This window comes from Pimephales promelas, chromosome 11 (genome assembly GCF_988280905.1).
Source record: "Pimephales promelas chromosome 11, fPimPro1.hap1.1, whole genome shotgun sequence".
Classification (NCBI taxonomy): Eukaryota; Metazoa; Chordata; class Actinopteri; order Cypriniformes; family Leuciscidae; genus Pimephales; species Pimephales promelas.
This window is the reverse complement of record NC_142779.1, coordinates 6,809,738-6,827,974: the sequence shown is the minus strand read 5'-3', so window position 1 is coordinate 6,827,974 and position 18,237 is coordinate 6,809,738. Positions and strand designations below refer to the sequence as shown.

The 18,237-nt window shown below is 35.2% G+C and overlaps 1 protein-coding gene across 2 annotated transcripts; it reads right to left on the bottom strand.

Moving 5' to 3' along the window:
• Nucleotides 1-957: 957 nt before the first annotated feature.
• anxa11a (annexin A11a) lies at nt 958-17,913 on the bottom strand. Of its 2 annotated transcripts, none has more exons than XM_039672227.2 (15): nt 17,761-17,913; nt 12,656-12,904; nt 10,179-10,252; nt 7,869-8,207; nt 7,697-7,784; nt 7,171-7,265; nt 6,637-6,750; nt 5,531-5,621; nt 5,290-5,369; nt 5,089-5,145; nt 4,905-4,998; nt 3,645-3,740; nt 3,136-3,194; nt 1,740-1,862; nt 958-1,633 (listed from the first exon to the last, which is right to left on the bottom strand). In XM_039672227.2, exons 2-15 carry the CDS (start codon nt 12,894-12,896, stop codon nt 1,574-1,576), a joined length of 1,611 nt encoding a protein of 536 aa, XP_039528161.2. In that variant the 5' UTR covers nt 12,897-12,904; nt 17,761-17,913; the 3' UTR covers nt 958-1,573. The 2 variants fall into 2 exon arrangements, with proteins under 2 accessions (XP_039528161.2, XP_039528162.2); XM_039672228.2 differs by having other exon boundaries at nt 7,869-8,069.
• Nucleotides 17,914-18,237: the final 324 nt, after the last annotated feature.

Here is an 18,237-nt window from a genome sequence, read left to right as displayed (position 1 = left end):
TTTAAAAAATGTCCCCGCCATCTTGCGTTTTCGATAAACTTGTCAAACTAAATAACGCTCGCGTAACTTGCCGTCCTCGGCAGTTTGCCCTTGATACGAAGAAATGAACAGGTTGTTGGACGGCATTAGATTTGAGTTGATTTGGAAGCAGTGACACTTCAGACTCGGGAGGGGGTAGTGAGCAACAAATGATGCATGTAGCCTACCCTATGATTCACACAGTGAGCTAACCTCCTTAGCTATTTAAGTCTTGGTTAAACACGGTTAATTACAAGTGACATAAATAATAACAGGATACACGAAATATTTAGCTTTCTTGGCTACTTTTTTTCTTCATTAGTTCACTCCAAAATGAAATTTCTGTCATCATACTCACCCTCAAGTTATGAATTTCTTTCTTCTACTGAACATAAAAGATATTTTGAAGACTATGGAGATGATGGACCCCATTAACTTCCATAGTATGGTCAACAAACAAAACCATGGAAGTCTAATTTGGTTATTCTTCAAAATATCTTCTCCTGTTCAGCAGAAAAAAAGAAATTCATACAGGTTTGGAACAACTTGAGGGTGAGTAATTGATGACAGAACACACACACACACACACACACTTGCAGCAGGTCTAATTATGATTACGGTCACTTTTGCCTAGGTAATGTCACTTCAGATATGAATTTTCCTATCTTTATTCTGTTTATTGTAATGGCTGTCATGCCTCATCTAGTAGGATTAATTATATGAATGCATATATTAATATTTATCAGGGTGTTTTGAGGTCACAGTTGGATTAGCTTCAAAAGTCAGCACTGATAGTACCAAGGGGGCTGTTGAAGAAATACCAAGTTAATTTGAGTTGAACGCTTTAGTTATAATCTCTTTCAGGCAGGATTTACTTAGCATTTCATATGTGTTTGGGCTCTTTACAGAGTAAGCAAATGAGAAACACAAAGACAGCACCATCATTATCTCTTTTTTTGACTCAATAGTGAGGTGGTTGGCAATCACAATCGCTACAACAACAAAAAAGTTTATAGATTAAAAAAAACACAACAGATTTAATTATGCATATGATCCAGTAAATATAAATTTCTTTACTATAAAATGCTCATATAATTATGTTGAACATGATGACGAAAACTTACATTTATAGCACTTTTCCCCCAGTATATTATGTATTACTTAAAATACATAAATGTGTAAAAAAATATTTTGGCTTTCTGATGTGTGCACAATACTTAATCCAGAATTTTCTTGCAAACGAAGCATACTTCGAGGAAACATATGCATCCAAAACACATGCACTCTTTCAGATATAAACAATAATTTGCTAAGCCACTGCTTTCAGCATAGAAGGCACAAAGATATATAGTTCACTACTTTTAAAAATAAAGATATAGCACGAAAAAGCATGAAATGTAACATGCAGCATATACTGTATGCACAAGTGCCTGACTATTGAGTACAGTAAAACATGCAAGTATGCAATAGAGCGCAAAACAGAGTAAGGCATAAGATGTGTATAAAATGTGGCGTGGCTTCATGTCCTCTGAGTGTGGCTGATCATCTGTAGCCTCTAATCGCTTCCACCACAGAGCTTCAGCAGTAGTTTCTTATAGTCCCCTGAGGTGTCTCCCTATAAATGCACATTAGTTTGATTACAAATATTATTATGGATCTGCCATTTTTATTTCTCAAAAATTGTAAATTATAGTTTGAGGGGTGGTAACAAAGGCACTTACAGATATGGCTGTGTATAGAGATTTCCCATACATCTTTGCGTATTCCTGACGAATGTCCAGCATGTCCACCTCGGAGCGGGTCACCATGATGCGAGTCAGAGTGCGATCCTTGGTTCCCGCTCCCTGTGCAACCAAAACAGCAACTTTTTTTAGTTTTTGAGCGTGCTTTGATCTGAAACACTCTCGAAACTCTTAGGCGACTTCAACCTTTACGTACCGCCTAGTTATGACCAGTGTTCCCCCACAAATTATTTCAGTACTGAGCAAACCTTTAACATTATGGTGAATATTAATAATATTACAGTTGTTATAATTACATTATATATTATAATATAAAATGTTTGCAGTCCAACTTAAATACAAATATTATCAGGTGTCACACTCTTTTTGACCTGTTCCAGTCATTTGTAACTACTGGACAAGACAATAATTTATATATATTGCTCTAAATATTTCAGACCTTGGCATAGAAAAATTCATTATCAAAATTTCCATGAATTTTACAAGCCTGGAAATGAGTTGAAAGTTGAGAACTGTGTTCAATACTTCAACCTGCATCGTGCATTAAAAAAAAATTATAATAATAATAATTATCAAATAAATGCATAAATATTTTTTAATAAATATGAACGTATAAAAATGTCAAAATAATAAAAATAAAAAAATAAAATAAAAATATATATATATATATACACACACAATTTTATATTATTATTGCATAATTCTATACTTTTTATTTCTGTTTATTACTTCAAAAAGAATGTATTGCAATCTAAAATAAATAAATAAATCAATCACCCTATACAATACATTAGTATTAAAAATATTTTTTCCTACTATAATTATAAGATTCTTCTGGCATACAAACTAGGGGCACTCTGTGTACTTTAACTCCTTCCTCACCAATGTTGTTTTTAAAAGCTGCCAGCCACCGCCAGCATTTTTGATCATTTTAATTTTCATGGCCCCCAAATTATTTTGTTATATGAATATCTGAACATGCAATATATAAAAAGAAAGAACAGAGCCTCTGCTTCACAATGTGGGTGAAAGCAACATTTTAAACAAAAAGCTGAGAAAATCACGTTTTTGTCAAAGACTGCAACATGCATAACCAATGCTTTTATCTCGTGTTTCTGCTTCGTTTTTTTGCCTGTGTTTTTTAATCAGGAGATTTTGTATCAGAAGATGTGTTATAGCGCCACCCACCATATAACAGTGAAAACACTGATTGCTGGAAAATTCCGTCAAAGACAATGAAAGCGTTTAACACAGTTTGACTTCAAACAAAATGACTTCTAAACCATGGCTTTGTTGCAATTATTCATGATTAGTCTTCCCTTTACACTAATAGTAGACAATACAGCTAAACCACACAGAGAAGAATGAGTCTCACCTTCATGGCCTTGTAGAGTCTCTCAGCAAAGTAGGCCGGTGTGTTCTTGACGCATTTCACTGCATACAGAAAAACAGATTTAGACTCACCATATGCAAATCACCCTGCAGCTATTAATACATGTACAACACAGCAAGCAAGACAATCTTAAAATGGAAAAATAAAACAAAATGAAGACAGACCAAGACATTAATCTGAAAGTGAAAGTCATTTAAAGGAGAAAACCTGACTATTCAGAACAGCAAACTGAAAAGACACACTAATCACACCTCTTTATGAACATGCACTATGACACCGCAAGCACATATGTCAGCTACTTTATGTGTTATGGCACACTTATGGTTTATGAATCACGTTGTGTGATTAAAAACATATTACCACATATTTACCCTATAACAGCTTTACTGTTAAACGGGCCAGCAGGATGGAGAGTAAGTTAAAAAATACAATTATGAGGGTTTAATGAGAAGATTTCCTCAAACGATTTGAGATCAGATCAGAAAGCTCACCGACAGCCAGCATGCCACTCTCCAGGTCTCCAGACATCTCCCTATCGATACTCTTCTCGATGTCTCTGCCACACATGTGCTGGTACTCATTAAACACTGTCAACAGAAACACACATAATGACTTAATACAATTAATATTTCTGCAAACGGAGATCACAAACAAACAGTCTTTAATGAGCATGGGAGAGCACAGTAATGAAGTTTAAAACACAATCAATATTTTTAATTACAAAGCAACACCAACATATTGTTCATTAAACTGTCCCTTCTGGATGATTGCATTACTAGCTTCCTATTTAATAAATATTGTGCAATATACACTGCTGTTGGGATCAGTATGTTTTCCTTTTGGTTTAAAAATAATCGGTACTTTTATTCAGACAAAAGTATAACAACATTTATAATGTTACAAATGATTTCTAACAGTCTAATTCTGATTGATAATAAAAAATGTTTCTTCAGCACCAAATCATATTAGAATGATTTCTGGAGGTTCATGTGACATCGATGCTGAAAATTCAGAAAATTAATTTGCCATCACAGAAATAAATTACTTTTAAAAAATGTATCAAAATAGAAAACAGTTTCTTTAAATTGTACGAATATTTTACAATATTACTGTTTTTGATTGTACTTTGGATTAAATAAATGCAGCACAAGAGACTTATAATAAAAGTTAAAAAACAAAATGCAAAAAAAAAATGATGTTAATTAGATAAATGTATGTCCAGTATTGCACATCTCATGTAACTAGACAGCAGACAACTATCGACTGTCGTATGGAAAAACAGGGAATGGCATAGTAAGGTTGATTTAGAGGCGTAGTCAAGTGTTTCCACTGGAAAACATGTCCAGTCATGAGTCATAATTCTCATAATGACACAACTACAGCCTTGGCAAGAGTTGGTTGACTGCAAGGCCAGATCCGAACTGAAACTGTGGCAGAATTTGGAAGTTCTTCGCACTTTTAATGCCCAGATATACTTCAAGCTATATACTTTAAGCTAAACTAATGTTCTCAAGCCGGATTAGCAGCAGTAAAGTATAATACATCAATATGTTCAATATGTGTTACAGTGCAGTAATCTTGACAAACAGGTTTGGAGATTTTGGTCTTTCCCAATTCAAATAGAGATGAGCAGTACCAATTACCTAGAAAGAAAGCAATCTGTGGGCGGCACAGAGTAAACAGCCCTACTTAAAAAGACTTTAACTTCATGAAACAAGACTACTATTCCAGTCAAAGGGGTCATGCCATACCTGCTCTGAGGTGAGCCTTGCTCCGAGCACACAGGATGGCATTGAACTTGGACTCATCTGTGCCGAGTTTATTTTCCCCTGCTTGATACAGGGTCTGCAGCAGAACACAAAGTATAGTAGGCACTCTTCAATGACTGAGACATTAATATATATATATATATATATTAAATATTTCAATAATTACCTGAGCATCCTGTTTGGCTAATGATACGTCCACATTCTCTCTCTCATCACGATTACCCTTTAAGATAATAATAGGAAGAAACACTGATTTGACATTGTTTCATTATTAAATTCATGTGCACTAACTTGGATGGGTTAAATGCAGAGGACGGGTTACCATACTTGGTCACTTTTCTAAAACAAAAGCACAGCATCTGTGTACCTGGGCAAGAGAGACCAGAAGTCTGCGGAAGTGTCCAGACGTGTCACTACTTATGGCATCCTCCAGTGTTTTCTTATTCTCTAAAACAGGAACATCGAGTGTTATCTATCACAACTCGGCACGCTTTACTGTCAAGCTTTAAATTAAAATACGTATGACATGTAATATATCCTTGATTGGGAAGTAATCAAATCTGTAATTGCAGAGGGAAGGAATTAAGTGATACGAGTCAAGTACGTACCAGCTTTGAAGATTTGATTGATTTCTCGGATCTCTGCATTAGAGCGAGAGGCCAAGATTTCAATCAGACAGGCTTCATCTGTCCCTGCTCCCTGTGAAACAATGAGCAGATTACTTTGGATTAATGACATATCAAAACATCTAATCAAATCTTTTTTAAAGGAACAGTTCACATAAAATGTAAGCTGTTGTAGATGCGTGTTCATTCAATAGAAATTCTGCTTTTGTGTTTGGTAAACTGTTCCTTTAAGGCCCAGAGAGGTGATACATATTAACCTATGGTTCAATGGCTAAATGATTATGACTTTTATGCTCACCAAGGCTGCATTTAAATTAACAAAACACAGTAAAAACAGTAAAATATTATTAGAACTTAAAATAACCGTTTTCTATTTGAATATATTACAAAATGTAATTTATTCCTGTGATGCATTACTCCAATCGCAGTGGATAAGACACATGCCTTTGGTGTGAGGTTCAGGTTATTTTATTTTATTTCATGCCATGTCAGCAGTCAGAGCTATTTTCATGGCAAAAATTCATTTACAAAAATACAAACATCATATAAATACAACAAAAACAAAACAAATATAAACAAGAAGTCATATTATACAATACATTTTTTTAAATTAACATATGATAAAAAATCCAGAACCTTTTCAGGCATAATCTCATTAAATATGTCCTTCAAAGAAGTAACTTCATAAAAGAGCCTTCTACTTGCGTTAAGTCCAGGACAATCTAATAAAAAATGTTTGACAGATAAAGGAATTTTACAAAACATACATAAAGTTGGGTCTTCACCTTTAAGCAAAAAAGCATGGGTCAAACTTGTATGACCCATACGGCATCTGGTGTAGACCACTTGATCAAATCTAGTTTTAAAATTGGTAAAAGGTCTGTTTGTTATTCCTTTGGTGTGAGAAACCCAGGTTCGAATCCACTGTAAGACACCAATGTGTCCCTGTGCAAGACACTTAACCCCTAGTTGCTCCAGAGGCATGCGACCTCTGACATATATAGCAATTGTAAGTTGCTTTGGATAAAAGCGTCAGCTAAATGAATAAAATGTAAAAATCTAAATGTTAATAAAGTACTTTCACAAACCTTGATTGCCTCTTTGAGCTCACTTGCATCTAATTGAGCTGGAGTCTTCAACATGGCCAGCACCACTCTCTCAAAGTTCCCTGAAAGCTCAGACTTCAGGTCCTTGACCAAGTCCTGTAAACAATGGGTTACATAAATGCACAATTTTGCTTTTCTTAAAGAGCCCATAACAAAATATGGGCTTTGTTGTTTGCATTGAGGTTTTGATGATATATATGCTAGTGTTGACAAAATAATTTTAGCATATTTATCTTAAGTCCTCGTCCTTTGGGAAAACTGACCAAAAATACTGATGTCTCATCTTGTACTCAAGAGCATTTAAACATATTTGTCCAATCAAATGCTCTCTAGAATGAGAAAAGTCCCTCCCACTAATACCACATGCCTCTTATTATATAATAGCAAGTCGCAACTCATGATTCACAGCTGTTAAGAAAGATGACTAGCTGTTTAAAATAAACCAAAGCTCTAGAGGGACTGCCGCTCCATCTGCTGAACAGCAAATATCGAAAAATCGCCAATGCTCTACATTACCTTTCCATAGGCAGTCTTGTATGACACCAAGAGAGGTACACGCTGTTTGTTGGAGCGACTTCCAAGCAAATTAATGATGGCTTGTTCATCAGTGCCTGTTGAAACATGTGCTTGTGTATTAGCAGCATTTACTAAACAGATGAGTCATAATTTTAGGGAAAGCTCCTATTGTATTCCATGTCATTCTAAAATAAAGCTCTCAGCATTTGAACATCCGCCATCTGCATCACAAAGCGGTCAAACTTAACAAGATTAATAATAGATGGACATAAAAAAAGACCTCCGAGGGTAATTGAGTGACGCTGATTACCAAAAGATAGAGTAAAGGCCTACTTTACTCTTTACTAAAGATAGAGTAAAGGCCTACTTATACCTAAAGGATAATTCTTCAAGCGAAAGCATGTCAGCTAACAGTATGCCAATTCTCAATATTATTTCAAACTTCTTTTCATCCGTAAGCAAAAACAAGAACTTCCCTGAGAGTATAAAAGCCTTAAGTGGAAAATGGACATGAAAAATAACCCACCGAAGCCCTTCATGGCCTTCCTGAGGACGTCTGCGTCTTTTAGCGGATCAGCTCCAGGGAAGTCTTGGATGCTCCCTCTGAATCCACGCTACAAATAAAAGAAAACAACAGGAAAGTTAGGACAGAAATATATAATGCAATAATAAAAATCTGTAAAATTCATTTACTGTACATTGATGGCTGGAACAACAGGAGCACCTCCTCCATAACCTCCACCGTATCCGGGCATGGACGGGTTGGGTGAGGGTGCTTTAGGATAGCTAGGCACGGAAGGATTGGGTGCTGGGGCGCTTGGGTAGCCCGGCATCTGCTGACCAGGGGCTGGCCCACCAGGGTATCCCATTCCTGGACCTTGGGGCATACCTCCTCCTGGCTGAGGGTACAGGCCATAGGGCTGGTTAGGGGAGGGGGCTGGTGGGCCCCCAGGTTGAGGGGCAGGATAGCCACCAGGCACTTGAGAGAACATGGATGGATTTGGGGTAAATCCACCACTGGCAGCGAACTGATTCGCCTGCGATGGAAACATTTGAGGGGGGCGAAAAAAGCACAAAGGAAAAAGCAAGCATGACAGTTAGGACAGTAAAGCAGAAGTTTCGGGAAATTAAACATATACAGCCTTGAAATGACAATACTGACGGACAAAGAGATGATTAAGGCCAGGACAGGGAGATAAGGAGGATGTTGAACAAGTGTGCATTCATGGAAAGGTTTGTTTGCAGAGGGTGGCTTTGCACTGAAACGTTTCTGTTGACTTTAGCCACTCATATTGCACATGGCTGTCACAGAGACACTGTTTTGTAACATTTAAATAATGGAGGAACTTCCACATTCACAAATTTTCCCTTGCTGTGACCCTAAATGCAGAAGTACTACAGAGGAGTTATCAAACCAGTTCTTTTAGTCCAGCTAAAGCACCTCACTACAAAAAATAATTATATCAAAAGCAGTGGTTAACCAATGTGTGTGTCTGTATTTAAATGGCTGACACTCGGACCAAAATCTAGAAAGCAAGGTAGGTAGCCGATTGCCAGAATATTTGTGTTTCTTCAACTTTTAGGCACTTTTATGTACCAGAGGTTGAACTACATCCAAGGGCAGCATACATTTTAAATTATTACAGGAAATTCCTTTTTGTGATATGTACTTGTATGAATTTATAAACATTCCCTTGTGAAAATGAAGTGTGCTTAATTGTATTAAATATGCACTTGTAGTGTACTTCAAATATTAAAAGTATGTATATATATATATATATATATATAATATTTAAACTGTATTTGCAGATAAAGTAATAGTAATTAAATAAAAGGCCACTAAAAAGGGGACACTATCTAAACACATATCAAATTAAAAGCTTTACTCTAAAGTAAATCTGATTAAATAATTGTTTTAACAATCTCGCCACTCTTTACAAATGTACACTTTTATGTTGTGTTGTTGACTAACATTGAGGTAAAGTAAATGATTATCATTTTACTGTAGTGTGTTGTTCGATGTTGCATTTAAAGTTAATGTATTAAATATACTAAATTGCACCTGCATCAATGTGCAATTACAAATAAAGTTAAATACATACAATTTTCAATAGAAATTATATTAAAGTATATTTTAGTTTACCATAAAGGTTGTCAGTATATTCATCAGTGCAATAAATAAACAAATACACTAAAATACGTTTGGGGTCAGTAAGACTTTAAGAAGTCTCTTATGCTCACCAAGGCTGCATTTATTTGATCAAAAATACAGAAAACTGTAAAATTGGGAAATATAATTCCAATTTGAATGAATAATTTAAATCAGAATATATTTTGAAATGTGATTTATTCCTGTGATCAAAGCTGAATTTAATATAAATTTAAACAATAATGTATTTTCCTTTAATTGCAATTAACATGAAAATAAGCCCCAAAACATTATATTCAGTTTGCACTTAAGTATATTCTTTTAAAGTATATTAGTTCTCTATTAAGTACTATTTTTTAAAAGCATGCATAGTGTACTTGCTTTTCACAAGGATTAACGTCAAACACAATTAAGTAACCCTCCGCGCCAGAGAAAGAAAATCCAACAATTTCCATTCTTAATGATATTACTTAATTACATGGCTCTTTGTTCTCATAGTTTTGGGTGAATAATTGCCCTTGCTGCAATAGGTAAATGGATCCACACTTGTTCACAATTCCTCTGTTGAGTAAATTTGATTACGGAGCAAACTGTAAAGAAGCTTGTGCATCAGTAAATTGAATAGGGTCAAATTTGTTGGTCAAAGCACATTTGGATGACAGATAAATTATAAAAGATCAATGTCATGGTCACAAGAGCACAGTTTTGTAAAGAGCTGATAAAGAAAGGATTTGATGCAATTTCAGCCAAGGCTGTGGATTTCATGCTGACTGGAATCAAATTACCTGCATCTGTTCAGAATGGAGACCAATGTCATTTCTGTGTATGCATTACATCATTGTTTCATTGTAGAACTTACCATTCCTTGGATGTTTGATGCATTGAATCCGGGATTCGGCAAATTATCCAGGCCAATAGGAGCACCCCAACCTCCTGCAAGAACATAAACAAAAACCTAAAACCCCACACAAATTATAACTGAACAATATCAATGCACTTCACAGTTAACGTGACATCAAAACTGACCACATTTACTTTTAATTTTTAAATATGTTCCTGATCTTATTGTGCATGGTTCTCTGGTGCATGTTATTCCACCAAATAAAAAAAACTTGGACTGCCTTTTAAATGAATTTTCTTTCCGACTGATGTCTAAGATCGGTCTTACTTTTCAAAGCACGTCCAATCCTCCAATCACCTGACTCCATTCTGCTATATAATTTCTCTTAGACATTCCAGCCTATTTTTCACAATCCCAAAAATTCATGTCATGCATCTCAAATAAAATGGGCTGTGAACATGAAGTCACGCTGACATCAAAATACAGTTTGTAGGGAAATCCGAAAACATTGTGTATCTCATGTCAGGCTAAGAATAATCTAGACATCAACTTTTGATCTTTATTCTGTGAGTACCCTGAGGGCCCCGCATCATCTTGTAACTATATTTTTTTTTTTCAAATCCTTTTTAGTTCTGAACCCGTTTTGATGTGATGTGACAAAACAGGAACACTGATGAATCCAGAGCAGCAGGTTTTGTTATGGAAATAAGAAGTAGGTAACACCGCACTGATGCATAATTAAGCTATTTCTGCTACATCTACTTTTAAATATAAAATTTAATTTGTATATTTGGTTAGTTGACATGGAATAATGCTTTTTATGATTAATTTAATAAATTACTATATTGCAAATTGAAATTACCTTCACCAAGGGTGCATTTATTTGATCAAAAACAGAGTAAAACTGTAATATTGTGAAATATAATGCCAATTTAAATGAATATTTTCCTTTTTAATATTTGGAAATGTGATTTATTCCTGTGATCATTACTCCAGTCTACAGTGTCACATGATTCTTCAGAAATCATTCTAATATGCTGATTGGTGCTCAAGAAGCATTTTTTATTACAGAACAGTTCAAAAGAACAGCATTTATATGAAATGGAAATTTTTTGTAACATTACAAAAGTATTTACTGTTACTTTTGATTAATTCAATGCATCCTCGCTCAATTAATTATTTTTTACAAAGTTTTGTTCAGTGTGAACAGTCAGATATAACACCAGATAAAACAAAATACAAAAACTAGCAATCTGTTTCACTTTTAATTTTATATTCAATGCATGTGACTAGATTCATGTTTTATTTAAGTTCACCTTAAATAATGAACGAATCATCTGTTTTCAATACACTACATGAACGTGTGCAATTACTGCTAGCGTTTATGTTCTCTCATGTGCCTAGGAGTTAAAGGGATACTCCACTTTTTTTTGGAAATAGGCTCATTTTACTCCCCCAAAGTAAAACACTTGAGTTTTACCATTTTTGAATCCATTCAGATGATTTTTTGATATTTAGAAGAATATCAGTAACCAAACAGTTTCTGGTCCCATTGACTTCCATAGTAACATACTGTATATACTACGGAAGACAATGGGACCAGAAACTGTCTGGTTACTGATATTCTTCCAAATATCAGAAAATCATCTGAATGGATTTGAAAACGGTAAAACTCAACTGTTTAACTCTGAGGGAGTTGTAAAATGAGCCTATTTCCAAAAAAAGTGGAGTATCCCTTAAAGCACCACAGCGAGACCATGACAGACATGAGCAGAGGCTAAATGTACACACTGACGGGTGACAGCCACTGTCAGTTTCTGAATGAGAAAGTGTCATGGCATCGTGTTGATGCTAAAACTACTACTGAAGGGTTAGGGTTTTCATCTGACAGTGCTAAAGATCAGATCTGAAAATAAAATCAGATTTGGAGCAGTGTAGAACAGTTCAGAATATTCCGATGAATAAATGAATACTACTGGTAAACAAAACATAGGAAGGTGTATACACAACAAACAAAGCATATTTTGGTATGGAAAAATAGCTAAACCAATCATATTCTGGAAAATGTGCGAGACACTACCCAACAAGTCCATGGTTTCCTCCCAAAAGAACTTGTTGTGAAACATTCAAATGCGTTCATTCAATAATATAATCCATGTGGCCTCTGGCACAAAAACCACCCACAGATCTCTGGGACTCTCAAAAGAATGCACATCAGTACAAGACAATGCTAGAAGCCAGTCACCTCACCTAAAAATCCAACATTAAAATGTCAACATCACTGTTCAATGAAAGCACCACTAAACAAAGTTGGTTTATCCACTGACTTTCTGACTAAAGTGTCCATAAAAACTTCATAACTCAACATTTCAAACACAAACCACTTTGAGCATATGATGTAAGGAAATGCATTGTGCACACTGCACGCATATGGAAATCATCTATACATAGATAACATCCAGATAAGTGCAGTTTCCTGGTTTTACTTTGCTCACCTGAGGCTGGGGGAGCAAACTGCCCTGGCTGGCCGGGATAGGCACCTGGCTGGCCGGGATAGGCACCTGGCTGTGACGGGTAAGCACCAGGTTGGGGAGGGTATCCACCCGCCTGCGGGGGGTACATCCCAGGTTGAGGGGGGTAGCCCCCTGCAGCAGGAGGGTACGCCCCTGGTTGAGGTGGGTATCCACCGGCCTGAGGAGGATAGCCCGTCTGGGGAGGATAGCCTGGATAGCTCATTGTCTAACCTGAAATTGAAAAAAGCATGGGTTTCTTTTACCAAAATTGCATGAAAATTAAATTTTCATAAGCTCAGATAGGAGATCAGAATTAAAAAAAAAAAAAAGATTGCATAAATTGCTTAAAAAAAATGCATCATTCCAAAGTCAATTTACGCCTGAAATAAGCAGTTAGCACAAGCATGTTTCATTCGATGGCATAAAATACATCAGATACCTCATTCTTGATTTTTTGAAGCTTTTATGCTTCTTGAAAAATGCTAATATATATAAAGCGGAGATGCTGTTGATGATTTTCAGTGTGATCATTTTTAAAGGGATAGTTCACCCAAGAATGAAACTTCTGTCATTATTAATTTACTCACCTTCATTTCATTATAAACCCATAAGACTTTAGTTCACCTTCATAGCACAAATGAAGATCTTTTTGGTGAAATCTGAGAGCTTTCTGTCCCTCCATTGACAGCTACGCATCTACCATTTTGACGATTTAATTTTTAAATGTGAATAAAAGCCAAAAAGCAATCGAATCTCTTTAGAAAATTTGGACTTAACCGCTTAATTCATATGGATTCGTTTTACGATCTCTTTATTGACTTTACGTAGCTGTCAACGGATAGACAGAAAGCTCTCAGATTTCATCAAAAAGATGAAATTTGAGTTCCGAATATCTTACAGGGTTGGAATGACATGAAAGTGAGTAACTCATGACAGAATATACATTTTTGGGTGATCTATCCCTTTAAACATCACGATGAAAACTAATATACTGTTTTGCAGCTAGTTAAGTTTATACCCATGCTCTTGCAAACTATTTTAACTCAAACTTGTAGATTTTAAATGAAGACTGAAAACGTTGTCATAAGCTTATTGGTGGTGATGTCACAGTTGTGCAACCGTGGCATAATTTTTTTGACTGTATTTAGGTTTCAACATTCATAAAAGGTTGCTAAGGTTAACTTGGTACACAAAACCTCTATGTTGGTCATAGGGCTTACTTTCTGCAACAACCCAACAGTCAATGGGAAAATCCTATAAGTAGGCTTTTTTTAACTGGGAAAATAGTGATGTCAAAGTTCAGATTGGCCTACAAAAATATGTCTACTAATATATATACTAATGCATACAAAGCTTTTGATAAATCATATCATCCAATTTAAATCAAAATCACCCCAGGATTGTGTAAATGGTCCGATTACTGATATTGCTGGCTTTGATTCAGTTTTAATAAAGTAGGTCATAGGCTTATTTTTGTTTAAATAGTTTTGCAAGCATGTTCTATCATAGAAAAACATCACTGGTTTCCTTTTAGGTCAGATTGATGACAATAATCATAACTGACACCTTCTGCTGTGTTTAACACCCGACTTGAGATGTTAAGCTTGAGATGTTGTTCTGCAAAACTGAGCAACATTTCCCTTTATTGTGCAAACAACTAGCATGGAAATTACAACATGTGTCAAATCAAGTCTAGTCTAATATATTTATATAGCGCTTTTCACAATACAGATTGATTGTTACAGATTGATACAGATCAAAACTACTTAAAAGTGTTTGTTTATTACTGGAAAAAAGACATCCAAGTTTGGTAGAGCTGATCAATGGTATAATGGGTCATTTAGTTTAAATATCCCCAATATCAAAAAAAAAAAAAAAAAAAACCTATTCATTTAGCTAAAGTGTTCTTCACTTTTTTTAAACATAAACTTTTTATTTATTTGTAAAAAAAACAACAACAACAACAAAATAAAATCTGACATGGCTGCTCAACATTTCCTTTTAAATCCACCAAAACATAAACCCTAAGTGGAAAATAGTGACTATACTCTCAAATCAAGCCCTCAATATTTATTTTAATAGCCTACCGAACATTAACAGCAGTCATTGTGCCTCAACGAGAAGTTCCCGTGGTCCAAACCATGGAAACACATTACATAAACTACAGCTGAAGTGCTGCTATAGAAAACTACAGTCATGTTCAGGAAGTAAAACTCCCATTCATATTTTCCACAGGGAAATTGTTTTCAGTGATAACGTATTAACCTTTCAACACCGACATATCAAGAGCCCTGAGATTGTTAAATGAACATTTAAAAAATTTTTTTTTTAAAATATAAAATAATACACCACCTATAATACTGAGAACAGCTCTACCAATCAGAATCGGTTTTACCATGGAAAGAAAGATAATTGCAGTGACAGCCCACCTCAAAAATAATGAGGTCAATCTCCTGATTGAAACATATGTTTGTTTTTGTTTTTTGTGAGAGTAGAGAGATCGACTCAATTATGCTGTGCTTGATGGGAGTGAACAGGGCTAATACAATGCTTTTTTCAACTCTGTTTGGTGTAATTTTCTGAAAAGCATCATGGGTAATGTAGTTTTCACCAGGAATCGCACTGTTAAACAGGATTATTTTAAAAATAAGCCGAAATAATGCGGGCTGACATTGATTAAAAATGGTGTAGCCCAGAGAGGGTCTGTCTTTAACTTGTCTTGACTTTAAAGTTTTCCAAGTTAATGTACAAAATCAATTTCATTCCTTATGAAGAAAGTTTTTACTCCCAGAACTCAACTGTTGAATTATATCGGCCTAAATCTGGTTAGACGCCATATTGACTTTAACACTGATGCAAATAAGGCTCTAAGTGATAGACTTATGTTCTTTACAATGGCACAAACTGTAGAAAGATCCTAGATTATGTAATATTTGTAACCCACAACTTTCAAAGCTATTTTCTGGAGTTTTTGCCCACTTAAATTTTCTTCAGAAAGATTTTTCGTCGGCTGGACAATGTCGGTAAGGTATGTGTTGTTAAACAATAGGATCTATTGAATTCACTGTACTTCAATCCTTCTTCATAGCCTGGTTTTCATTCCTGTCAAAAAATAAATATGGCACTTCCCTGTCTAAGCTCTATAGAAACCAGTATCATGCTCTTTTGCCTATGCTAAATAGCTAACTATTGAGGCAGCGAAGAAAGGCAATGCTGTCTGCAGGACTACACATACAGTGCATGGGGCATAAATTATATGGATAACATGATAGGAGCGGATAAGATATGAAAAATGGGCTTATAATATTGCTCATTGGCCCTGGGCACATTGCCTTAAACTTAGAGAGATGTACACACTTTAACTTACAAATAGGCCAGTATAATATTTGGCCTATATATGCTCTATTTGTGGTCATGGAAACTAATACTGATGTTTTTGAAAGTTATGCACTTTTCATAGTCTTATCACCTTTATTCAGTGTGGGAGCGGTTTGTCATAACACCTTAGCACCTGCCATAAAACACATCAGAAGGTGTGTAGAAGAAAGACGAACCCTGTTACCTTGCTGATAAAAAGCACCACACCTCAACATATGATGCAATCCCCACACGGGTAAGATTTTCAAACTTATGGATCCCAATGGGCTTCATTTGTCATCTAACATAGACACGAGTGCAGAAATTATCTTGTGACACATTATGTCATCTTACGAAACATTCATATGCCAACAATCCAATTTGCAGCTAAAAACAATTCCTGGACAAATTTATTTTGCTGAATGCAAGTTCACCATAACTCAAAAACTTGCGTACACAAGTTAAAACCTGACGTAATCACGTACATACACGTTCGTTTCATAAATGAGGGGCACTATGTTGATTTCAGTCAAGCCTTTACAAGCACGCATTGTTTAGGGCAGAGAAAAACGCTTTTGTTTGGCCTAATTTTTAAGAATGTTAATGACATAATATAATGACACAATGTCAAAACACCGCTATCTATCACAATACCATCTCTTTTTGAATGAGTTTTACTTTCTCTACAGCAGGGGTCTTCAACAGGGCAAGATTCCACCAATTATTTTTGTGAAATAGTTAAAATATGTGTTGAAAATATATTACATAAAATTAAAACAAAAAATACAAGTAACTGACACTGTACATCTGATTAATTTAATGACTCTGCAAAGTAAACATCATAAAGTATGTAAATAAATGAATATGGTACTATTTAGTTTTTAAAACGCAAGCTTAAAATGCAACACTCAGGGTTCTTTATGTTTCATGAAGAACCATTAACATCTATGGAGCATTTCCATCACAAAAAAGGTTTTAAATAATTAAAAAAAATTATAAGTAAATTGTTCGATTATAATCGATAGAGAGAGTTGTGTGTGTGTGTATATATATATATATATATATATATATATATATATATATATATATATATATATATAATTTAGAAATGTTGGAAACTGTTACTCTTTTATTACAAAATATTTATAGAGAATGCCTGCGAGAGACCAACTCAGTAACAAACATATCTGAACACTATTCTGTGCCCTTACGTTAAGAGACACATTTACATTGAGGCCTAAATTACAAATGGCACTATTAAGGTTTGTTCAGACAACAACAAAATATGTGATTATCCAGATATCCAAACTTCCATTTTGATCTATCCCACAAAACAGTGCCAGTTCAACTGTTCGAGTCTTGTCTATCGCAACTGTATTGAAGACAAAATGTTCTGACACATTAAAACATGTTTTCGGTCCATACAACATTACACTACAGAATTTACTGGATTTTGCTGGAGAATCTTAAATTAACTGGAACCTCAAATATGCAAAGGGAAGATAAAAGACCTAAGATTATTAATACTCAAAATTATGGGCGGAACTCTAAAAATGTTAGCTCGAAGAAGGCTTTACGAGACGCTTAAAATAACGCAGTGGTATGCAGGAATTACAGAACAGAAACCGCATAAACGCTCACATTACAGCTTACTCAATATCGTTTTAACTATTTTATGAGTATAAACGTTAAACAGACCGCATTATGCTGTAAAATAGTATGTTACTTACAGTTTATACAGAAGGCCGTCACTTCCTAGGTACACAGTACCTCTGTGCTCGAGCGTGAGACGCGCAGCGTAATATTTAATGAGGTGGGTGGGACTCATACTTTCCATGACTGCATCACACCAAACAATCTTTAACTAAATACAAAACACATGACTCTTTCGTTTACCATGACGCACGTTGTTTGGTAATAAAGGAATAACTATTGTTATCTTTCCATAAGCCTGTCAAATAAGACATGCATAACCTATTGTGGAATACACTGTTTAAAAGATAGTTGCACAAAATGTGTTGTCACTTTAAGATCTGCGTTCATGGTATAGCCTATTAGGGTTCCTGTAGGTTGTGTTTTTGTTCTTTGTTGTAATTTTTAAATATTAATATGTGAAAAAGACGGAGTGTTATCACACAAGACGGAGTGGGTCAATATGGAAGTCTGCCCAAGCAGGATCACGCCCTAAAGTCAGCCGCGCCCACCTG